Genomic DNA, 25,472 nt, shown 5'->3' on the forward strand with positions numbered 1-25,472 from the left:
TCCCTCAAATCTTCAACTGTCTCCGGAGCGTTTGCGAGACCTGCACCTAGCGGTGCGGGACCTGAGGGCTCAGGGAGTGGTGGTTCCGGTGCCTCATCGGGACAGATTTCGGGGGTTTTATTCCAATCTGTTCACTGTGCCCAGAAAGGGGGGCAAGGTTCGTCCAATTCTGGACTTAAAGGCTTTGAACCGATTTGTGTGGGTTCGCAAGTTCCGCAGGGAATCCCTGCGGTCGGTGGTGGCTGTCCTGGTTCCGGGGGAATTCATGGCCTCCATCGATCTGAAGGATGCGTACCTTCACATCCCGATTTTCGAGGGTCATCAGAGGTACCTTCGATTCGCCATTGCGGAGGATCATTACCAATTCGTGGCGTTGCCTTTTGGTCTCGCCTCGGCTCCTCGGGTTTTCACCAAGGTGCTTGCACCCGTTCTGGCTTTGTTGAGAGCTCAGGGCATCTCTGTCCTGGGTATCTGGACGACATTCTGGTTCGGTCTGCGTCCAGCCAGGGTCTGGAAAAGGACCTGTCCGTCACGATGCAAACTCTGCAGGAGTTTGGTTGGACGATAAATTTTCCAAAGTCGACGCTGAGTCCGTCGGTTCGTCTTCCTTACCTGGGAATGATCCTGGACTCGATCCAGGCGAAGGTCTTCCTGCCGGAAGACAAGCTCAGGACTCTTCAGGAGGAAGTCAGGTCCCTCAGGGACAGTCCGTGCTCGTCCCTCCGGACGTGCATGAGATGTCTGGGATTGATGGTCTCGGCTTTCGAGGCGATTCCCTTCGCCCAGTTTCACACGCGGGGTCTCCAAGCGGAGATCCTGTCCAAGTGGGACGGGCGACCTCAATCTCTGGATCTTCTGATTTCGTTGAGCCTTCGCACCAGAAGGGATCTTCTGTGGTGGCTCCAGGCCCCGATGGTATCGGGGGGCAAGTCCTTTCGTCCTATCTCATGGACAGTGATCACCACGGATGCCAGCCTGTCGGGCTGGGGTGGTGTTCTGGGCGTTCTGTCCGCCCAGGGAACTTGGTCGGAGGAGGAGTCCTCCCTTCCGATCAACATTCTGGAATTGCGTGCGATAAATCTCTGCCTTCGCCGTTGGACGGACCGGCTGCAGGGCTGTCCGGTTCGGGTGCAGACGGACAATGCCACGGCGGTGGCCTACATCAACCACCAAGGGGGCACCAGGAGTGCCCGAGCGGCTCGGGAAGTGGCCGACATTCTGTCTTGGGCCAAGACTCATGTCCCGACGATAACGGCGGTTCACATTCCGGGGGTGGAGAACTGGCAGGCGGACTATCTGAGTCGCCAGACCCTGGATCAGGGGGAGTGGTCTCTCCACCCGGCTGTCTTCCGAATGTTGTGCGCGAAGTGGGGTCTGCCAGATGTGGACCTGTTTGCGTCTCGTCTGAACAACAAGGTGAGAAGGTTCGTGGCAAGGACGCGCGACCCTCGGGCGGACGCGTTGGTGGTCCCGTGGCATCAGTACAAGCTGATGTATGCGTTTCCACCGATTCAATTGCTGTCCAGGTTCCTTCGCAGGTTGCACTCGGAACGCAACATGGTGATTCTTGTGGCCCCGGACTGGCCTCGCCGGTCCTGGTACGCAGACCTCGTGAATCTGGCAGTCGACGCCCCATGGCGTCTACCTCTTCGAGACGATCTCCTGTCTCAGGGCCCGATATTCCATCCTGCTTTACAGTCGCTGGCTTTGACGGCCTGGCTGTTGAGACCGAGGTCCTGAAGGATAGGGGTCTCTCCCCTGAGGTCATTCACACTTTGGTCAACGCGAGAAAACCTTCCTCAGGGAAGGTCTATTACCGTACTTGGAAGGCCTATTTTGCCTGGTGTGAGTCCAGGGGGTTTTCACCTCGCACGTACTCGGTTTCTCGAGTGTTGTCTTTCCTTCAAACGGGTGTCGACCAGCGTTTGGCGCTGGCTACGGTCAAGGGTCAGGTGTCTGCGCTGGCCGTTCTTTTTCAACGTCCTGTGGCTTCTAACTCCTTGGTTGCCACTTTTGTTCAAGGAGTGCGGCATCTGGTCCCTCCTAGGAGGGAACCTCTGCCTCCTTGGGACTTGAATCTCGTTCTATCTGTGTTACAACGTGCTGCTTTTGAACAGATTAGGGAGATCTCGTTGCCTATGTTGTCCAAAAAGGTCGCCTTTTTGGTGGCGATCACTTCGGCTCGCAGAGTGTCGGAGCTGGCGTCTTTGTCCTGCAAGTCTCCGTATCTGGTCATTCACTTGGATAAGGTGGTCTTGCGACCTAATCCTTCTTTTCTTCCGAAGCGAGTTTCGGAATTCCATCTCAATGAGGATATTGTCTTACCTTCGCTGTGCGCGAAGCCTAAACATCCGAAGGAGGTGAGGTTGCACTCTTTGGATGTTGTTAGGGCGATAAGGGTTTACCTTAAATCGACTGAGTCTTTTCGCAAGACGGATTCTTTGTTTGTCCTTCCAGAGGGTCCTCGGAAGGGTATGGCGGCGTCGGCTTCTACCATCGCCAAATGGATCAGACAGACCATTGAACAGGCATATGCTTTGCAGGGAAAAGTTCCTCCTGTGCCTGTGAAGGCGCACTCTACTAGATGTCTGAGTACGTCTTGGGCCTGTCGTCATGGGGCTTCTGTGGCCCAGGTGTGTAAGGCGTCGACCTGGTCGACCGTGCACACTTTCACAAAATTCTACAGAGTAGATGTTCAGGCATCGGCGGATGCTTCCTTTGGCCGCAAGGTTCTTAGTGCGGCAGTTCCTTAGGGTCCTTTGTTTTGGACCCCTGGCTGTTTGGGATACGTTTTTATCCCTGGGTTATTTGTTTTTCCTGGGTTGTTGCTCCTGTTGAGCAAGTTTTTTTCATGTTGCCCAGCTGGTGTCCTTCCTTTGGTAAGGTTCCTTTCTTTGATGTGGAGACTGCGTTGCCTTATGGCGCGGCTGCGTTTCCCACCCCTCATGTTTGCACTGCTTTGGGACGTCCCCATTGTGACGAATATGAAGATGGCGGCGACTGTCGGAGGACGTAAGAGAAAACGGATTTTTTGTAAAATCTTACCTGTAAAATTCCTTTCTCTGAGTCCTCCGACAGTCGCTGCCCCCGCCCCTCTTTTGGGGTTTGGTTGTATACTCTACTGCTATTCCACTGAAACTGAGATATGGTTGCAGGAAGTAGGAGGGTATTGACTGAGGGGACCACCCCCTGTGGGTGGGATATGTTAAAAGCTTTAATGTTAACATATTCTGTTGCCTAGCTACTCCTTCGGAGCAAAGTCTAATACCCCCATTGTGACGAATATGAAGATGGCGGCGACTGTCGGAGGACTCAGAGAAAGGAATTTTACAGGTAAGATTTTACAAAAATTCAGTTTTTATATCCTGTTTTATACAACTCACAACTCAACTACCTTTTCCCGCAGATCCTTTGACCATTCTTTTTCTTTCCCCATGACTCAGAATCTTTTTTTTTTTTTTTTTTTTTACTGCGTGACTTTAATGGACAATTGTGCGGTCGTGCGACACTGTACCTAAACTAATTTGACGTCCTTTTTTTCTTTTGGTGGTATTTCATCACCTGTGCGATTTTTTTTTTTTTGCGGGATTGCGACGGACAGATCGGACCCTTGACTGACATTTTTGACACTTTTGGGGTTACCAGTGACATTACTGCAGTAATCAGTGCTATACATATGCACTGTTACTGTAAAAATTACACTGGCAGGGAAGGGGTTAAAGAGGAAATAAACCCTCCTCTACAACTTGTACCTATAGGTAAGCCTATGATAAGGCTTACCTACAGGTACTGTAAATATCTCCTAAACATGTACCGTTTAGGAGATATTTACCTTACATGCAGCCAGTGACGTCACTGGCGCATGCGCTCTGAAGGAACGGCCACTCGTACCGTTCCTTCAGAGTCCCGTGCCGCGGGAGTGATGTCACCGCGGCTCCGGCCAATCAGATGGCCGGATGCCGCGATCCCGGAAGACGGGCGACTGTACATGTTGCCCGTCATAGAGGTGAGTGAGCGGCATGGCGGGGCTCGTTCTAAGGTAAGTATTGCATAATGAGCTAGTATGCGATGCTCTTGCAGGGTGAAAAAAAAATGCGAGTTTACAACCTCTTTAACTGTATTGGAGAGGGAAGGGCTAAGTGTGTCCTAGGGGCGTGTTTCTAACTGTGATGGGACATGGCTACTAGTGTAAAAACAGAGATCAACGGTCCTACATAGTAGAACCGTCTGATCTCCATTTTTACACAGGGGAGAATGACAAGCGGCTTTGTTTACATTAGCCGCCTGCCTTTCTCCCTTCCCGGCGAACGATCGCGAGTGACCGGCGGACATCGGGTCCGCCGGTCACAGGCACTGACTTCTTAGGGGACAAGCCGGGGCGGGCGGGCGCGCGCTCGCCCGCTATTGGCTCACAAGCCGGTGACAGGCTAGTGACGTACCGGTACGTCACTTTGCCTGGCCAGGGCTGACCGCCGCAGTATATGTACTTGCGGCGGTCGGCAAGTGGTTAATAGCCATTCAAAACCCTTTGTGTCAGCTTGTGTGCATGTTATCAGGCCAAAATCACCAGGGTATGTAAACTTTTGATCAGGGTCATTTGGGTAGTTTCTGTTGTCATTATGATTTAAAAAGAGTAAACACAGTTGATTGATAATAAATGGCTTCAGCCAAACACTAACCATGAGTGAAAGAAAAGTTTTTGTGTTATTCATATTCTCAGAAAAATGGCCAAGAAATAATACATTCTGCCAGAATAACTTATGAGCACAACTGTTTTAGTGGCAGTGAAGGAGCTGGTCCAAACAAACTATTTAAAGTGACAGGAAATATTAAAAACTGCTTAAACAGACATTTGTGGTAAAGTGTGCAGTAACACAACATCATAGTGTGAATGAGCCCTAAGCATTAAAACTGTCCAGTCTATAGCCAGATCGATTGAAGGATGAAGCTGGTCAGTGGAATGCCATGCAATCACCCGCACAGATCAATCATTTTTAGACTGATATTTGTACCTTTCCTAGGAGTTAGTGACATAAAGAAGTGTGTGCCTCATGCCAGAATTATGTTGTAGTCGTTTAGGAGCAAATAGATTAATTAAAATGTGTGTCCTTTAAAATGCTGGTGGAGTCCTTGAATTGTTGGCAGAAAATTGGGGACGTTTTCTTTCACATCTGATTCCAGTCGTTATGAATGATAAATACATCTTGAAATTTTTTTCCCTCCTTGCTAGAACATTATGCTTTGTTAGCAACCTCTTGGCCTTTATAGGTGGGTGCTGTAGGAATGGCTTACAGTTATGATGAAGGGTTTTGTCTCCTAGAAAAGATGGTGTCTAGTGAGTCACATCCACACCTATTGCACAGTCGCATTTCTGCACCACCCTAACACCTGAAACAAGTATACGACAGTTGAAGGAGAATGTTTGGCTCAAAAGCTAAAATCGGGTAAATGCATTTATTACAACCAGGCAAATGGCCTTCTCAGAAGGAGAGGTGAGCAATGGCAAACTTTTATATATATATTTCTCAACATGTTTCCTTTCAGTAGAGGCATTTGGCCAACTTCCAAGCCGTACAGGGTGTGTGGATTTGGAGGTTGGGCATGTTTTATGTTGCATAGTGAACTCCCTATGGAAATAATAGACTAGTAAACTTCCATCACCCCGGGTATGTTTTCTGTAAGCTTACAGCCATGTCCTGGCATGTTACGCAAGCCCTCACCCTTGGCACAGGTTACCCTGCTAAGTTCCAGCTCAGAGATCAGCATACTAATGTATCACCTGTTCCCTTTAGTTTCCTAAAGTGACTCATACTGAATAAAAAAAATAAAAAAACAACGTAAAGGATAAGGCCTCATGCACACTGGACGTTTTTGGAGCTGCTGTTAGCAGCGTCAGACGTTTTTTTTTTTGCAGCTGCAGAACGCCCATCCATGTTATTCTATGGCCTCATGCACACACAGAGCTTTTAGGAGCTCCAAGTGGCATAGGCGTTTTACAGCTCCAAAAAAAACCCAGGAACTGTGCGTTCTGGAGCTGCAGCGTCAAGCTGTAAAAACGTCTGACGCTGCTAAAGGCTGAATAACGTTGCTTAACGTGCGTTAAGCCACGTTATACGTTTTTTTTCTTCCATTCAAAACCAATGGTTCCCTATGGGAGCCTATTGATTTGAATGGAAGTCGCACCGCAAGTCGGATCAGGATGATCCGACTTGCGGCGCGACTTGCGCTGTGAGAATCTTGAGGGGGAACTCCACGCCAAAATGGGGAAAAAACGGCACGGGGTTCCTCCCCAGGTTCCAAACCAGGCCCTTCGGGTCTGGTATGGAATTTGAGGGTAGCCCCACGCCGAAAAAACGGCGTGGGGTCCCCCTCAGAATCCATACCAGACCCTTATCCGAGCATGCAGCCCGGCAGTCCAGGAAAGGGGACGAGCGAGCGGCCCCACCCCCCCTGGACCATACCAGGCCACACACCCTCAACATGGGGGGGAGTGGGTGCTTTGGGGCAGGGGGGGTGCTCTGCACCCCCCCCACCTCAAAGCACCTTGCCCCCATGTTGATGAGGACAAGGGCCTCATCCCCACAACCCTGGCCGGTGGTTGCGGGGGTCTGCGGGCTTGATCCGACTTGCGGGGTGCGCCTTCCATTCAAATCAATAGGCTTTCATAGGGAACCATTGACTTTGAATGGAGGCAGAAAAAACGCTGCTAAAAGCTATGTGGCCAAACGTGCAATAACGCTAATGGAAAAAGCTACTGAAAGCACGTTTTTACAGCAGCTTTTTCCTGGCGTCAAGAAACGGCTTTGGAGCTCGTATTTATGACGCCCTGTGTGCATGGAGCCTAAAGAGTACAGGGTGCACCAATGTATTATTTTACCTGTTCAGCCATCTCTCAACACCTAGTCAGCCTCAGGAGTCCTTTCAAGTCTTTAAAAGTCAGTTTTTGCACAGTGCTTTACCACGTCCCAACATGGCAGTATCTGAACTTTTCTTTTATCTACTCAGAATCTCCCAAGGCGTCCAAATTTTGACATCAATGGTTTTGTGGTTGGTGGACCTTTACCCCCAATGTCTGTCTGTCTCCTAGATCTTTGATGCTGGGGAATGGTTCGGTATAATGCAAGTGGAGGAAATGGATGAAGAAGAAGACCCAATAGAAATCGAGAGAGAACAAAAAAAGAGGCCCAACCCGGGCAATGAGGCAACCTACAAAGTGATTGTCACAAATGAGAATGGGCTACAAGCTTCAGATCCCAACAGGTTGACGTTGGCAAGATTATACAGTGATATTTCAAACCTATTCCTTTTTTTCTGTCTCCTCCCTTTTCCTTTTCTCGCTCCTCTTTTCCTTCCTTTCACCCTCTCTCTTCCCCTTTTCTCTCTCCCTCTCTCTTCCCCTTTTCTCTCTCCCTCTCTCTTCCCCTTTTCTCTCTCTCCCTCTCTCTTCCCCTTTTCTCTCTCTCCCTCTCTCTTCCCCTTTTCTCTCTCTCCCTCTCTCTTCCCCTTTTCTCTCTCTCTCTCCCTCTCTCTTCCCCTTTTCTCTCTCTCTCCCCCTCTCTCTTCCCCTTTTCTCTCTCTCTCCCCCTCTCTCTTCCCCTTTTCTCTCTCTCTCCCCCTCTCTCTTCCCCTTTTCTCTCTCTCTCCCCCTCTCTCTTCCCCTTTTCTCTCTCTCTCCCCCTCTCTCTTCCCCTTTTCTCTCTCTCTCCCCCTCTCTCTTCCCCTTTTCTCTCTCTCTCCCCCTCTCTCTTCCCCTTTTCTCTCTCTCTCCCCCTCTCTCTTCCCCTTTTCTCTCTCTCTCCCCCTCTCTCTTCCCCTTTTCTCTCTCTCTCCCCCTCTCTCTTCCCCTTTTCTCTCTCTCTCCCCCTCTCTCTTCCCCTTTTCTCTCTCTCTCCCCCTCTCTCTTCCCCTTTTCTCTCTCTCTCCCCCTCTCTCTTCCCCTTTTCTCTCTCTCTCCCCCTCTCTCTTCCCCTTTTCTCTCTCTCTCCCCCTCTCTCTTCCCCTTTTCTCTCTCTCCCCCTCTCTCTTCCCCTTTTCTCTCTCTCCCCCTCTCTCTTCCCCTTTTCTCTCTCTCCCCCTCTCTCTTCCCCTTTTCTCTCTCTTCCCCCTTTTCTCTCTCCCTCTCTCTTTATGTACGAATAGGGATAGAGGTGTGTTTACCTATAAAGCTGTCTGTCTCTCTCTCTCTTTCTCTCTTTCTCTCTTTCTCTCTTTCATAGAACAATCACATAGGATTAGGCAGTCACCTTCTGTGTGCTGGAAGGTGGGTGGGACGGTCTGTGGAATTGCTGTGGTGTGGGGATAACCTGTCAGAAGTGACCAATGCAGATAGCAGAGGGAAAGAAGAGAGAGAAGACAGAAATCACACTCTGTGCTTTGGATTGAAGCTAGTGCACACTATAGAAGTCTATGCTCGGTTCATTTTTCATTTCAAAGGTTTACAACCATATTAGTGGAAGTCATATCACTGATAGACAGGGGCTGGTGTATGTAACTATAGTATTGGTGGAATAAAAATCTATTTCTTTATTGTTCATTGACAGCTTCATATCTTCTTAGCCATTGGGTTATGCTCCTCCCATCAGGAATAGGACACTAGGCAGGACAACGTTTTCACCACGCCTATAGGGCTGTCCCTGCAGGAATAACCTCACACACTCTGCTACAGCCCTCAGTTTGTTTCTGCCTAGTTCAGGAGTAGGGCCTAGTTCCCTGCTGGGACTTCGGTCTTAGCTGTTATTTTTTTGGGAACCTTTTTTTGTACTTTATTCTTTAAGTAGTGTTCCTGGAGAGCTACAAGCAACAGTTGGCTGGGTTTCGCACTGGATATTCTAGATCCTTAAGGTCTCCCAGCCTGGCTAGCGAGCATGAGCAGGTTATAGTCCAACACTAGGCCTCGCCAGGACAAAGCCCCAATGGACAGGGACGAGCCTGCGAGTGGACCGTTTCGCTGGGACGTGAACGCCCTGAGTCGTAGCGTACACCTTGGCAGGCAGCACCCCCATCCCGGGTGGGAGGTAGTCTGCTCGGAGTGGCGCCCACCTGATCTGTGGTATGGTGAGTAAGAGTCCCCCCCCCCATATTTCTCTGGCGGTCTCGGGGTGGGTGTGGGCCCCCTCCATGGAATAGTCAGACCCCCGGGTATCCCTCTGTTTCCCCTCTCTGTTTGGCCATCTCGGATATACCAGGCCCCCCCTTCCATATATATATATATATATATATATATATATATATATATATATATATATATATATATATATATATATGTACAAACATTGTTTTTTAATTTAGTGAACAGGACAAAATTTCACCTACAGACCCCGTCAGTGCAACTGCGGAACCTTCTGGGTCGCAGCCCCTGTCAGTTCCTACAGCAGTTCTGGACCTTTTGTCAAAAGTCGATTTAGTGTTAAAAAGTAACACTAGCCATAAGTGCCTTTTGCCTTCGCCCCCCTCTGTTGTATCTTCAGATTCAGAGGCAGATGTGGCTGCCGCAGACGCACCCCCACCCTGGTGGCTCTGTGTCATTCAGATGGCCAAGAGGACCTCGTCAGCCACTGCGTGGGAAAGCGCATTGGTGGAAGCACTTATAGTTTCATTGCGAGAAACTTTAACCGGTTGCCGACCGCCGCACGACTATATACTGCGGCGGTCAGCCCCGGCCAGGCAGAGTGACGTATCGGTACGTCACTCGCCTGTCACTGACTTGCGAGCCTATCGCGGGCGGGGGCGCGCCCGCCGAGGCGCGCGCCCGCCGCGGCTCATTCACAGGCAAGTCAGTGCGTGTGACCGGCGGACTCGATGTCCGCCAGTCACACTGCGATCGCTCCTGTGAAGGGAGAAAGACAGAGCAGCTTGTGTAAACAAGCTGCCTGTCAGTTCTCCCTGTGTAAAAGTGAAGATCTGTCCGTTCTACTATGTAGAACGGTTGATCTTTGCTTTTACACCAATAGGAATGTCCCTACACAGTTAGAATCACGCCCCTAGGACACACTTGACCCCTCCCTGTCCAATAAAGTTAACCCCTTCCCTGCCAGTGTCATTTTTGCAGTAACAGTGCATATATATAGCACTGATTACTGCAGTAATGTCACTGGTACCCCCAAAAGTGTCAAAAATGTCAGTCAAGGGTCCGATCTGTCCACCGCAATGTCGCAGTACCGAAAAAAAAATCGCAGATCGCCGCCATTACGCGTTAAAAAAAAAAAACACCAAAAATGACAAAAATCTTTCCCTTTGTTAGTAAACGCGATAACTTTTGCGCAAACCAATCAAAATACGCTTTTTGCGATTTTTTTTTTTTTTACCAAACATAGGTAGCATAAAACAAATTGGCCGAAAAATGTTAAAAAATTTTGATTTTTACTTTTTTTTGGGGGGAATTTCATATAAAAAAATGTGAAAAATATTGTTATTTTTGCAAAATTTACGCTCTTTTTTTGTTTATAGCGCGTGATCAAAAAATCGCACAGGTGATCAAATACCACCAAAAGAAAGCTCTGTTTGTGGGAAAAAAAGGACGTCAAATTCGTTTAGGTACAGTGTCGCACGACCGCGCAATTGTCCGTTAAAGTCACGCAGTAAAAAATCGCAAAAAAACCCCTGGTCCTTTAGCAGCCAAATCCTCCGGGGCTTAAGTGGTTAAAAATGGTGGATGAAACTACAGTGTCAGGAACGCAGGTGTCTTTTGGCACCTGCATATCACAGAAATCGGGCAAAGTGTTCCCCTGTCTGGAACTTTTTGACAATATTGTCAATGAACAGTGGGGGCGCATCAAGCACATTAGTGTCGCCCAAGCATTTAAAACACTGTTATCCCTTCGCGGATAAGGTCTCCACTCGGTAGACTGAGCCACCAAAGGTGGATCATCCAGTTTCCAGACTGAATAAGTCTACTGTGGTCCCGGTGGAAGAATCCCCAGCCTTTACGGACCCTGTTGATAGACTGATTCAGTCTCTGTCCCGCCATGGTTATAGCGAGCTCCATATTGAAACCATTTTTAGTGACCACCCAGGTGACGCAGACCGTCACTGAATGGGTGAAGTTTCTAAAAGGTGTCTTGGAAATGGAACAGCTCTCCCCGGGGCTGATTGAGCTGTTGGATCAAATGGCTCAAGCCCTTCTTTATATATATGATGAGTCGCTGGATGCGGCTCCACTGGTAGCCAGAGTGTCCGCGGTGGGGATTGCTATTAGACACATGGTGTGGCTTAAAAGCTGGTCTGCGGACCAGGCTTCCGAAAAGGCTCTTTCTGACCTTCCCTTTATGGGGGAGAGGTTGTTTGGATCCTCCCTGGATGAGTTGATCAAAGGCCTTACGAATGGGAAGAGTACTCTTCCGTCAATCCTCTAAGGGCAAGGCACCACATGCTAGACTGGGGCATTCAATACCCCCCTGCAGTAATCCCTCCCAACTCAGTTTGTCTCTGCCTAGCGTCAGGAGTAGTCAGACGAATCCTTGTCTGCATGATGGGGCACCCTCACCGATTCTGGGGTGGGGGGACGTCTTCGCTTCTTTCCGAAACCATGAACTTTCTTGTTTCAGGATAAATGGGTTCACAAACTGATCCAAACAGGGTACAAGATGGAATTCCTGTCTCGACAGTCGGACAGGTTCTTCCCATCCAATCTGTGCCTATCTCCAGACCGTTTAAGGGATCTCCGAGAGGCAATGCGAGATCTGCAGGGGGCGATCCGGTTGTTGTTAGCAAACAATCTGTCCTCTCTGCGGATTTGCACGGTCCGGATTCAATCAGATCCTGGAATGGGGAGAACTGGCAGGCGGATTGCCTGAGTCGTCGGGTTGGTTTAGGGGGAGTGGCCCCTGCACCTGGAGGGGTTTCACCTCCTGTGTGTCCGGTGGGTGACACCCAATGTCGACCTGTTTGCTTCTCAAATCAACAAGAAGGTTCAGAGGTTTGTGGCCAGGTCAAGGGATCCTGTGGCTGAGGCCACAGACGTACTGGTGGCTCCTTGGGGTCAGTATCAGCTGATCTAGGTGTTCCCTCCGCTGAAACTCCTGCCGAAGCTGCTGCGCAGAATAGAAGTGGAAGGGATTCTGGTCATTCTAGTGGCCCCAGACTGGCCTCCTCGGTCTTGGTACGCAGACATGGTAAGGTTATTCGCCGATGCTCCTTTGAGGTTTCCTCTCAGGGAAGATCTGCTATCTCAAGAGCCGATCTTCCATCCTGCTTTACGGTCGCTGGCTTTAACGATGTGGCTGTTGAAAGCCAGGTATTGAAGGATAGAGATCTTTCTGATTCTGTGATTCCTACACTATTGAAGACCAGGAAGTCTACTTTCAGAAAGATCTATCATCGTTTGTTGAAATCTTGCATTTCATGGTTTGAATTGTTGAAAGTGCACCCTCGCTTCTTTTCAGTAGCTAGGGTTTTGACTTTTCTTCAAAAAGGGGTTGAACAGCGTTTGACTTTGGGCACTATCAAAGTGTCGGCTTTGGCTGTGTTTTTCCAATGTCCCTTAGCTACACATGCCCTGATTCGCACTTTTATTCAGGGAGTGTGTCATGGCGCCTCCGAGGCGATCCCTGTTACCTCCGTGGGATCTGAATTTGGTGTTTTTGGAATTTGGCTCTTCAAAAACCTCCTTTTTAAGAACACTAGTGAGATTCCCCTGCTTGCATTATCTCAGAATGTTTCCTTTTTGGTGGCTATCATTTCTTCCCGCAGGGTGTCTGAACTGGCGGCCGTTGTCTTGCTGTTCACATCTGGTGGTCCACAGAGATAAAATGGTACTTCGACCTAATCAGTCGTTTCTTCCTAAGGTGGTTTCTACCTCAAAAAGGATTGGCTGCGTCTGCTGCGACCATATCCAGATGGATCAGGCAATTGGTTCAAGCCTATTCGCTGAAGGGTCAGGTTCCTCCTTTCCTGGTGAAGGTGCATTCTACTAGAGCGCTGAGTGCCTCTTGGGCTTTACACCATAAGGCGGCAACTTGGTCATCAGTGCACACGTTCACAAAATTCAACAAGGTAGATGTGGTGGCATCTTCGGATGCCTCTTTGGCCACAAAGTTTTGCAGGCTGCTGTTAAAAAGAGATCCTTTTTTTTTTTCTCTTTGAGGGTGTATGTTTTTTCTGGGTGAGCTTCAATTGTTCCTGGTTGAGCTCCCTGTTACCTGGTTGGCTATGTTTAGCCTTTGGGGAATTACGTTGTTCTTTGTGTTGTTTTTTCCACCCCCTCATGATAATACTGCTTTGGGGACATCCCAATGGCTAAGAAGATATGAAGCTTCGTCAGTCAATGAACGATAGAGAAAACTGGATTTTTGACTTACCGTAAAATCCTTTTCTATGAAGTTCGTTGACAGACGCAGCACACACCCCTCTATTTATGAGTGGAATGGGGTTGTTGTCTTCTTTGTAAATTATTTATTTATATTAGAGGAATAAGGCATACATTGTGTAAAACAGACTTTTATGACTATTGATACAGAAAAATTTCAGAACACGTGAACAAACAAGGTAATTGAGTAAGTATTAAACAAGTGGTCCTGTGAACTCAGTATAGTGCGGGGAGAGCAGAGCTCCCGGGCATAAGCAGTTAACATACACCGGCTGGAGTTTGACGTATCAAGGAACATGGGAAATGCTGGTAGAGTGGGATAGCTCCGGGACGTTGTTGTCTTCTTAACACTGCTTGCAACTAAACTGAGGGCTGTTGCAGAGTGTGTGGGGTCATGCCTGCAGGGACAGCCCCATAGGCGTGGTAAAAGCTTTTCCCTGCCTAGTGTCCTATTCCTGATGGGAGGAGCATAACCCAATGGATAAGAAGATATGAAGCTGCCAATGAACATCAGAGAAAAGGATTTTACGGTAAGTCAAAAATCCATTTTCTCTTACGTCCTCCGACAGTCGCCGCCTCTCATAAGTCATCACTATTGGGTATTGACTTCCGCTCCGCAGGAGTAGCTAGGCATAAGACTTAGTCAAAAGCATTTAGCATAGACACACCCATGGGGGCTGTCCCACTGGTCAATACCCCCCTGCAGTAATCCCTCCCAACTCAGTTTGTCTCTGCCTAGCGTCAGGAGTAGTCAGGCTTCCCTGTGCTGGGGCTTCAGTCTCAGCCTTTCTAATCTTTTCTTTGATTTTTATTTGCAAAATGTCAGTTTTTTTTTTCTTTGCTATACTAGCTGTTTATTTTGTCAGCTTTAGTTTAGCCGGATCTTCGGATGAAGATGGATCATGCGGAGCTGGGAATCGAACTGGCCGCCCTGGCTCTCCAGGGCAGAGGGTCAGATGGATCCCCAGCCCGCCATCGAGTGTTCGGCTATGGTTCGCCCTGGCGCTATGAACGACCCATCCCTGCTCGCAGCAGGGATGCAGCCTGTGAGGTGGCTACCTCACTGGACACATCTGCAGTTCTGTGCTGCAGTGTCCTGCGTTTTTGGCTGACGGCATTCCCTGTCATCTGAGGACAGAGGCTTTCCGTTCATAGAGGTACCCAACGCCATCCGGTACAGGTAAGTACTCTTTGTGTGGGGACCTCTGTCTGGGGTGGCAGTCCTGTGTTGCTGTGTGTCCCCTCATGTCTGTGCGTTTGTGGGGCTCCCTGATGCGGGGTCTTCTTTAATACACTGCTGGCACTGTGTGGTGTGGGGGCCCCTCTCCTGGGTCACTTTTGGTGTTTGGGAGGTGCAGACTGTATGTGAGGCGACTGCTGCGGCTAAAAAACGCGCGATCCGCCATTTTGGATGTGGGCAGCATGTCTGGCTTCACTGTGGGCTGTTGCTATTGCTTGTTATGTAGTGATTTTGGCGCCATCCGGCGCCATCTTGTGTGTGGCAGAACGGTCGTTCCGAGCACATGTCGGCGGCCATCTTGCCGAAGCCTTCCATTCATTCCTATGGGCAGCCATTTTCCCTGGGCCTTGCAGCTTATAGTTCAGCTTCTGGTGACCTCACTTTCTTTTCCTCTGGAGCAGCGATCGGTGTGGTAACACTCTGTGGGGCTCTGCACACTGTCTCTTCCATATCTCTCTGTTCTATCCTTCCTGGCTAAGTTTTGTCCCTTTTGGGGGGTCTGTGTACACTGTGTTTATAGCTGTGGGCTGCGCTATCCGCAGCGCTTTTAAAGGGCCAGTACTTTCACTGTTATTTTTTTGCAATGGATTCTCAGGACAGCAAATTCCCCCCAGCCTTGGTGGGGGACCCCAGTTCTGCTGAACCCCCGTTATACCTAATTTGGCCGCTGTGGTGGCGTCTTTGGTGTCAAAAATGGAGGTGCTGATGGCTGAACGTGCTGCTAGGAAGAAGCCCAGATTATCTTTCTCCTCTGATTCAGATGGTGATGTGGCTGCTGTTGCTGGCGTGCCCTTTTCAGGGTCTCGCTCGTCCCTGGACCCTCTGGGGTCTGAGGGGGAGGCAGAGGTGGAGGGGGTTGATGAATCTTCCCCGGGGTCGCCTGAAGAAGGCGCACACATGGATGATTTGATTTCTTCTGTGAAAGAAACACTACATTTGGAGGATGAGCCCACTCCTCCGGCCGTTGTGTCCTCATTTGGTACACATAGGGCCCGCAAGTTGGCGCAGGTTTTTCCCTGCCCCGCTGAGTTTCATCACACAGTGAATGAACAATGGCGCAGTTTAAAACGCCTCTTCACGGTGCCTAGTCGGTTTAAACTGCTGTACCCCTTTGCGCCTTCTACGGATGCGTGCTGGTGCGTGGCCCCCAAGGTGGATCACGCTGTGGCCGTGTTGAACAAGGCTACTCTGGTTCCCACTGAGGATATCCCGGTGTTCCGGGATCCTACGGACAGGAGATTGGAGTCTCTTGCCCGCCATGCCTATACGGTGGCGGGTTCCATGCTCAAACCTATTTTCGCTTCTGTCATGGTGGCTCAGGCGGTGGCGGACTGGACTAAGGTGCTTAGACGCACACTAGTGTCTGATTCTGCCCCACCTGCTACGCTGGAAATGGTGGACCAAATTCATCAAGGGGTCATGTTTTTGTGCGATGCTGCCTTAAATGAGGCCCCTTTGGCTGCACGCCTGTCTAGTGTCGCGGTGCTTAACCGTCGACTGATCTGGCTGAAGAGCTGGTCGGCTGACCAGACGTCACGGAAGACGGTGGCTGACTTTCCTTATGCTGGGTCTCGCCTTTTTGGCGAGGCCTTGGATACTTTGGTGAAAGGAGTCACTGGGGGCAAGAGCACTCTGCTGCCCCAGAATCCGAAGAACAAGTCCTTTCGCGGCAGGCGGGGTCCCGCCTTTAGACCCACTCAGGGGTCCTTTCGTGCCTTTAAGTCACAATTCAAGGGCCAAGGTGGCCAGAAGAAGCCCTGGGCGGGTAAGCAAAAGTCCGGCCATGCCGGCACGGCGGCTCTGCCCGCCTCTGCCTGAAGGGACGCCCTCACCCGTTTCAGGGGTGGGGGGGGAAGTTTGCGCGGTTTCCTCCAACCTTGGCTGCTCTGAATTCCGGACAGGTGGGTTCAGGAGATCATTCGATTTAGGATACAAGATCGAATTCCTTTCACGGCCGGCGGACAGATTCTTTCCCTCCAATCTTCATTTGACCCCAGGGCGTTTACAGGACCTGCATCAAGCGGTGCAGGACCTCTTGGTCCAGGGGGTAATTGTCCCGGTGCCTCATCGGCACAGGTTTCGGGGGTTTTACTCGATTCTGTTCACTGTGCCCAGAAATGAGGGCAAGGTGCGTCCTATCCTGGACTTGAAAGCTCTGAACCGCTTTGTGAGCGTTCGGAAGTTCCGCATGGAATCCCTCCGCTCGGTGGTGGCCTCCCTGAGTCCAGTGGAATTCCTGGCCTCTATCAACCTGAAGGATGCGTATCTGCACGTCCCCATTTTCGAGGGTCATCAGAGGTACCTTTAGTTCGCCATTGCGGAGGACCATTATCAGTTTGTAGCGTTACCTTTCGGTCTCGCTTCGGCTCCAAGGGTCTTTACCAAAGTGCTGGCGCCTGTTCTAGGCCTGTTGAGGGCACAGGGCATTGCGGTCTTGGTCTATCTAGACGATCCTCTGTTAAGATCGAGTGCCAGTCAGAGCCTGACGTGCGATCTGTCGACTACGGTACAGACGCTACATGAGTTTGGTTGGACCATCAACGTTCAGAAGTCGACTTTGTCTCCTTCGGTTCGTCTTCCCTATCTGGGAATGGTTCTGGACTCTGCTCAAGCGAAGGTTTTTCTGCCGGAGGACAAGCTCTGGACCCTTCAAAACTAGGTCAGGGACAACCAGTCCTCATCGCTCAGGACCTGTATGCGGTGCCTGGGGTTGATGGTATCGGCCTTCGAGGCGATACCATTTGCTCAGTTTCACACTCGGTCTCTCCAAAGCGAGATCTTGGCCAGGTGGGACAGGCTTCCTCAGTCCTTGGATCTGAGGGTTTCGTTGAGTCGCCAGACCATAATGGATCTTCTGTGGTGGCTTCAGTCCCCGGCTGTGTCGGAAAGAAAATCCTTCCATCCGTTGCTGTGGACGGTGATTACCACGGATGCCATCCTGTCGGGCTGGGGTGGAGTCCTGGGCAACCTGTCTGCCCAGGGCACTTGGTCGGAGGAGGAATCCTCCCTTTCCCGATCAACATATTGGAATTGAGAGCGATCAAGCTCTGTCTCTCTTCCAGTGGTCAAATCGACTTCGGGGCTGTCCTGTTCGAGTACAGACGGACAATGCTACCGCGGTGGCTTACATCAACCACCAAGGGGGCACCAGGAGTGCCCGGGAGGTGACCGACATTCTGTCTTGGGCCGAGACTCATGTCCCGGCAATATCAGCAGTTCATATTCCGGGTGTGGAGAATTGGCAGGCCAACTATCTGAGCCGCCAGACCCTGGACCAGGGGGAATGGTCCCTACACCCGGAGGTCTTTCAAATGCTGTGTGCGAAGTGGGGATCCCCAGACGTGGATCTGTTCACGTCTCGGCTAAAAACCACAAGGTGGAAAGGTTCGTGGCAAGAACGCGCGATACGCGGGCGGACGTCTCGGATGCGTTGGTGGCCCCTTGGCATCAGTATCGTCTGATGTATGCATTTCCTCCGATTCAGTTGTTGTCCAGGTTCCTTCGCAGGCTAGCCTCGGAACCGCACTTGGCGATCCTGGTGGCGCCGGACTGGCCACGCCGGTCCTGGTACGCCGACGCTGTTCACCTGGCGGTCGAGCCACCTTGGCGGCTGCCACTGCGGGAAGATCTACTGTCTCAGGGACCGATCTTCCATCCTGCTTTACAGTCGCTGGCTTTAACGGCCTGGCTTTTGAAAGCCAGGTCCCGAGAGACAGGGGTCTCTCTCCAGAGGTCATTCCTACTTTGATCAAGGCTAGGAAAGCCTCGTCTGGTAAAATTTATTACCGCACGTGGAAAGCCTATTTTGCCTGGTGTGAGTCCAGGGGCATTTTTCTCCTCGCTTATACTCGGTGACGAGAGTGTTGGCTTTCCTTCAGACAGGTGTGGACCAGCGCCTGGCGCTGGCCACGATCAAGGGCCAGGTTTCTGCACTGGCTGTACTTTTTCAATGCCCTGTGGCGTCTCATTCCTTAATTCGCACCTTTTATTCAAGGTGTGCAACATTTGGCTCCTCCCCAGAGAGAGCCTCTACCTCCATGGGACTTGAACATGGTTCTGTCCGTATTGCAGCGTCCTCCCTTTGAAAACATCCAGGAGATATCGTTACCTCTGCTGTCTAAAAAGGTTGCCTTTCTAGTGGCGATCACTTCGGCTCGCAGGGTGTCAGAGTTGGCGGCGTTGTCTTGCCGCTCTCCTTATTTGGTGGTTCACAAGGATAAGGTGGTCTTGCGACCTCATTCGTATTTTCTCCCTAAGGTGGTGTCTGATTTTCACCTTAATGAGGACATTGTTTTGCCTTCGCTCTGTGTGAAGCCTAAGCATCCTAAGGAGGTTGCATTACACTCCTTGGATGTTGTCAGGGCGATCAGGGTATACCTGTCGTCCACTAAATCCTTTCGGAAATCGGATTCCCTCTTTGTCCTTCCTGAGGGACCTCGGAAGGGCATGGCTGCGTCTGCGGCGACCATTGCCAAATGGATCAGACAGACCATTGTACAGGCCTATACTTTGAGGGAATGGGTTCCACCCTTTCCTGTTAAGGCGCACTCTACCAGATCATTGAGTACGTCCTGGGCCTACCAGCATCAGGCCTCGGTGGCTCAGGTGTGCAAGGCTGCCACTTGGTCGTCGGTGCACACCTTTTCCAAATTCTATAAGGTGGATGTTCTGGCATCAGCTAATGCCTCCTTTGGCCGCAAAGTTCTCAGTGCGGCAGTGCCATAGGGGACCCTTGTTTTTTTGTGGGTCCCTGGCTGTTGGGGTGTTTATCCCCTGGGTAATTTGTTTTCCTTGGTTGTTGCTCCTGTTGAGCCTTTGCTGTTGCCCAGAAGGTTCTCTTACTGTGCGTGTAAGGTTCCTTTCTCTGATGTGGGTACTGCGTTGCCTTTTCTATGGTTGCGTCTCCCACCCCTCATGTCTACACTGCTTTGGGACATCCCAATAGTGATGACTTATGAGGGGTGGCAACTGTCGGAGGACGTAAGAGAAAACTGAATTTTTGTAAAATCTTACCGTAAAATTCCTTTCTCTGAGTCCTCCGACAGTCACCGTCCCCCGCCCCTCTTTTGGGGTTTTTTCTTGTACACCTACTGCTATTCTACCAAACTGAGTTGGGAGGGATTACTGCAGGGGGGTATTGACCGGTGGGACAGCCCCCATGGGTGTGTCTATGCTAAATGCTTTTGTTCTTTTGACTAAGTCTTATGCCTAGCTACTCCTGCGGAGCGGAAGTCAATACCCAATAGTGATGACTTATGAGGGGCGGCGACTGTCGGAGGACTCGGAGAAAGGAATTTTACGGTAAGATTTTACAAAAATTACGTTTTTTTTTTTTTTTTCTTATTTTGAATGCATTTTTTAAGTGTTTTTTTTTTTTTATGAGGGATTGCCATGTTGAAGAGGCCTGGACCATTTAGCATCCTATATTACTGGTCATACAATTTGCTTTTTTTGGCTTATTGGACTTATACAGCCTTTTGTTTTGATGCTTTTAAAGGGATTACACATTCAAAAAAATGCATTGTTTATAGATGTTAGTCTTTATAGAGCTACCCTTTTGGACTTAGAATATGCTCTGCTGCAGTGTTTTGCTCCTAATACAGGTTTTTGACCTTTCAGCATTTTCCTCATTGACCATGCATGGACCTACCGTGTGGAGCATGCTCGACACCAACTAATGGAGGTTCCTGGCCTTCTGCACCGTATGGCCAACCTAATGGGGATTGAGTTCCATGGAGAGATCCCAGATGAAGGGGTAGTGGAAGAGGTCCTAACAGAGATGTGGAAGTATAACCAGACATATCAGCGCTCACAAGGGGTAAGAGACACGCCATAGTCTTTTGTGTCCTTGAAGTCTCTAAAGAAAGAATGGGTTTGTTAAGTTTTGTTACCATTACATTGCAGTGCTTGCACCTTGTCTGCAGTGTACCTGTCTCCCATACACTGTAGATAACAACCTTGGAGACATGGCAAACATTAATATATACCAGTATATATTTTTTTTCAGTCAGAATTTTGAGTTTACAAAGAAACACAAACAATGGTAGCATACCATGTGTAAGAAAGCCAGGAGAGTTGATTGTGTTGCAGCATTCATGCCCAGTAGCATACATGAAGGATAAGCCAACACGTTTTTAATTATCTGACCTACCCCAGCTATGTTTGGGGAAGATGTATACAAATAATGGATCAGGGAGATATACTGCTCTAGGTGTTGTGTTTCTTTTTTATAATGTCATGTCAAAGGGTATGTAAACCTAAAAACGTGCTTCTCTTATTTGAACAGTTTGTATAATATATATATATATATATATAAAGCATTAAAATCATTTTGTGGAGCCGACCAGTATTCACCAAGGACCCCCTCACAAGGGTCGTGGCCCCTGTCTTTAAAAAAAAAAAAAAAAATTGCGCCAAATTCCAAAAAGCTGGAAAAGGGAAAAACTATGTGTTGCTCATAGTAAGAAATCACATTCTAAATTCTATTTTCTCAGATCCTCTTGAAAATTTAGTCTGAATTCAGTTTTGCCTTCTTCCAGTTCCCTATGAACATTTCCCCCATTTTGGTGGCTATTGTCCAGTCTAAAGCCAGGTACTGGCTGAACAAAAAAAACTGACAGATAACTGTACTAAAACACAGTGTTAGTACAACCATCTCCCCAGCTGTGCTATTGATTGTGTGGAAGGCAGCGCTCACTGATTTTTTTTTTTTTGTTAACCTGGCATACTAGGCAAGAGAAGTGGTACTGTGCAGAGTTCATATATAACAATTTGGGATCGTGGGCAGAATATCGCCATGATTCTGCCTGCAATTTCAAATCGCACTGCAATGCTGGAAAAATGCAGCACGTGTTTGTGTTTCATTCTTTTTTAGTGGCACCAAAACACGGTGTGGTTTTGGACGCTTGTTGTGCCAAATAAATCACTCAACAATCACAACAATAAGACACCACATTTTGGTGCCCGTAACAGGTGCTGTGTTTTGTCAGCATTGCAGTGTGATTTGGAATTGGGGCACAGTGGCAGGTAGAATTATGGCAATATTCTACCCACCATCCCAAATATCTACATGTGCCTAACAGGCTAACACAGCAGCAATTATGGAAGGCTCATCCCAGCGCCTCAATCATCAACTTAGAATGACAGGGAAAAAATCTGCAGCAATGCAGTTTTAAGCCAGCCTGACTGAGGAGGACACAAGGGAAAAAAGGGATCAACCTGGTGGACTGTGTCAACAGAGAGCAGTAACAGAACATGTTATATGTATATGTATAGAACATCATCCATGTCCACGTGGCAGGCTGGCGACTAACAGCACCCCCTACATTATACAGTATCTCACAAAAGTGAGTACACCCCTCACATTTTTGTAAATATTTTATTATATCTTTTCATGTGGCAACACTGAAGAAATGACACTTTGCTACAACGTAAAGTAGTGAGTGTACATCTTGTATAACAGTGTAACTTTATTGTCCCCTCAAAATAATTGAACACACAGCCATTAATGTCTAAACCGCTGGCAATAAAAGTGAGTACACCTCTAAGTCAAAATGTCCAAATTGTGCCCAATTAGCCATTTTCCCTCGCCGGTGTCATGTGACTGGTGGGGGGGGGGGCACTTTACAGTATAAAAATAAATGATTAAAAAAAAAAAAATGTAAACATGCCTTGTGACAGCAATAGGCATGTGACATGTACTCTTTATGGAGAGATCTGGGGTCTATAAGACCCCAAGTGCCTCTTCTGCATTTGATTGCACCAAGATCAATGTTTTTGAATGCAGGGCTTTTGGTAGTCCAGGGCTCCCACTGCTTCCACTTGGTTTCTCTGCTCTGAGCCTCCGAACACATACGGCTGCAGGGGGCGGGGCAGGGCAGGGTCTGAGCATCAGTAAAGCTCCCAGCCTCGCTCCTCCTTGCTGACATAGCCTCCCCGAGCTGAGTTGGACAGCCAGGGTCGATGTGCCCCAGGGGTTGGGCGGTGTGAATGCAGGCCATACTCAGGCAGCACACAACAGCGTGTGTAAGTCTGTGCCAAGTGCGCCGATGGCAGCGTGGCCAGCGCCACTAGTTAAAGCACACATAACTTTACTATGTCTTCTGAAATCTGCACTGACGCTCTACGTCATCTACGTCCCTGCTCGGTTCACCCTGCTCTCTATGTACCACAGACAACACAAAGTAAAGGGTTTGTAAAGTAAAATTTTTTTAGTTTTTTTTTTTTTAAACAACAAACATGTTATACTTACCCGCTCCTTGTGCAATGGTTTTGCCCAGAGCAGCCCCGATCCTCCTCTTCTTGGGTCTCCCTTTCCGTGCTCCTGGTCCCACACCCACCAAATGCCCCCATAGTACGCTTGATATGGGGGCACTCGTGCATGCTCACACCTGAGCCCTGCTCTCTGTGATCATAAGACAGCCATAAGCTCAACTCTTTTTCTGCTCCCTCTTTACTGGCTGTGATTTACAGCAGCGGGAGCCAATGGCTCCTGCTGCTGCATCTTAGCCAGTGAGGAGCGAGAGACCTGGGAGAGTGGCTGCTGTCATGCAAAAGGCCAGCTCGGGCTCAGGTAAGTATTAGGAGCGCTGAGGGGGGGAGCTGCACACTGAAGGTTTTTTACCTTCATAGAATTCATTAAGGTAAAACAACCTTCAGCCTTTACAACCACTTTAATGAAGACACCAGGAAGTAAGTCTGAAGTAAATGAGTGAACTGTGTGTAAACGTGTAGTGGAATAGATAGCCAGAATACAAACCATAGGTCAGGGCAGCAGAAGACATGAATAACCAGGATAAATTCAGAGGTGAGGGCAGACAGCAGACAAAAATAACCAGTCAGATAGTAGTAAATCTTAGAAATTTTGAAGCTGCGCCAAGTTTAAATGAACCAGGAAGAGGGAAAGGCTGCTTGCAGTGGTTGTAGCCATAACCGGAAGAAGAAAGGCCACTGTTATTGGTTGCAGCTGACACTGCTGTTAGAACCCAGAAGCCATGCTGATGGGATGCGGCCACAACACTCCAGGTAAAACCCGGAGGTGTGCACTGCCACGCACTATAGAAGCTGATGCAGTGCTGGAACGAGAAAGGTAGGTGTGGTTTCATGGTGCTAAACTGAATACAAAAGAATTGGCAGCACACAAGGTTTCACTAGGGTTTTACTTAAGTTATGTAATCACATTTGCTGATCCTTGTACTGGAACCTGGTGTGCTGGCAATTTTGTATGTAGGTTTTTACTGCTGTCTGTGTCCCTGCTGGGGAGATATGCCCTCTATATTTTCTTGCTTATTATGTATGTTACAGAAAGTGGTGGGAAATCTAAATGTAGCAAGCGCTGCTAAGCCTAGCATTCCTGCTGTCCAGTCTGCAGAGCAGCTGCTTCATGGGGGACAGAGCGTCTAACAGGGTCTCCTTCCCCCACTCACCCCCCTTTTCCCTGTCAGCAGTGGGGGATCAGAGATAGGCGGGAGGCTGTGTGAAGCCAAGGCCCACTCCCGATTGGCTGCAGCAGGGGGGGGACCAATCCTGGAGAGGGAGCAAAGGATTGTGGGTCATGTAGTCCCAAGGACCAGTGGCGTACCTAGAGCATTTGGCACCCGGGGCGGATCCTATATCTGGCACCCCCCCCCGACTTTAAAATGTAAAAACACCCACAAAAAAATGTAATGTTTTCAAGAATATTTTTTGCACAAATTTCACAGCCCCCCATCACAGTGCCCCTTGCAGTCTGCCCTCCGTCTCTCTAATCACAGTTCCCCCTTTTGCACTCTCTGCCTCCACTGCACAGTCCTGCCTTCAGCATAAATAGATAGCTAATATTAGCAATGTGTTTAAGTTTGAGTAAGAGATTGGAGACTTGCTAAAGGAGATATTCAGAGACTGCAGACATGATACAGGAGATGGTCAGAGACTGCAGACATGATACAGGAGATGGTCAGAGACTGCAGACATGATACAGGAGATGGTCAGAGACTACAGACATAGTACAGGAGATGGTCAGAGACTACAGACATAGTACAGGAGATGGTCAGAGACTGCAGACATGATACAGGAGATGGTCAGAGACTGCAGACATGATACAGGAGATGGTCAGAGACTGCAGACATAGTACAGGAGATGGTCATAGACTGAGGACATGATACAGGAGATGGTCAGAGACTGCAGACATGATACAGGAGATGGTCAGAGACTGCAGACATGATACAGGAGATGGTCAGAGACTGCAGACATAGTACAGGAGATGGTCAGAGACTGAGGACATGATACAGGAGATGGTCAGAGACTGCAGACATGATACAGGAGATGGTCAGAGACTGCAGACATAGTACAGGAGATGGTCAGAGACTGAGGACATGATACAGGAGATGGTCAGAGACTGAGGACATGATACAGGAGATGGTCAGAGACTGCAGATATGATACAGGAGATGGTCAGAGACTGCAGACATGATACAGGAGATGGTCAGAGACTGCAGACATGATACAGGAGATGGTCAGAGACTGCAGACATAGTACAGGAGATGGTCAGAGACTGAGGACATGATACAGGAGATGGTCAGAGACTGCAGACATGATACAGGAGATGGTCAGAGACTGCAGACATGATACAGGAGATGGTCAGAGACTGCAGACATGATACAGGAGATGGTCAGAGACTGCAGACATAGTACAGGAGATGGTCAGAGACTGAGGACATGATACAGGAGATGGTCAGAGACTGCAGACATGATACAGGAGATGGTCAGAGACTGCAGACCTAGTACAGGAGATGGTCAGAGACTGAGGACATGATACAGGAGATGGTCAGAGACTGCAGACATGATACAGGAGATGGTCAGAGACTGCAGACATGATACAGGAGATGGTCAGAGACTGCAGACATGATACAGGAGATGGTCAGAGACTGCAGACATGATACAGGAGATGGTCA

At 49.2% G+C, this 25,472-nt stretch overlaps 1 protein-coding gene across 1 annotated transcript in view; it reads left to right on the forward strand.

The window, feature by feature from the left end:
- Window positions 1–25,472, forward strand: part of TTLL12 (tubulin tyrosine ligase like 12) — a 74,383-nt gene that overhangs the window by 12,260 nt on the left and 36,651 nt on the right. The window contains exons 2-3 of the mRNA XM_082254270.1: window positions 7,088–7,260; window positions 20,163–20,361. Coding sequence (XP_082110396.1) covers window positions 7,088–7,260; window positions 20,163–20,361 — 372 coding nt within the window. The remainder of the gene's footprint in view (window positions 1–7,087; window positions 7,261–20,162; window positions 20,362–25,472) is intronic.

This window comes from Pelophylax lessonae, assembly GCF_965119305.1.
Source record: "Pelophylax lessonae genome assembly, chromosome: 4".
Classification (NCBI taxonomy): Eukaryota; Metazoa; Chordata; class Amphibia; order Anura; family Ranidae; genus Pelophylax; species Pelophylax lessonae.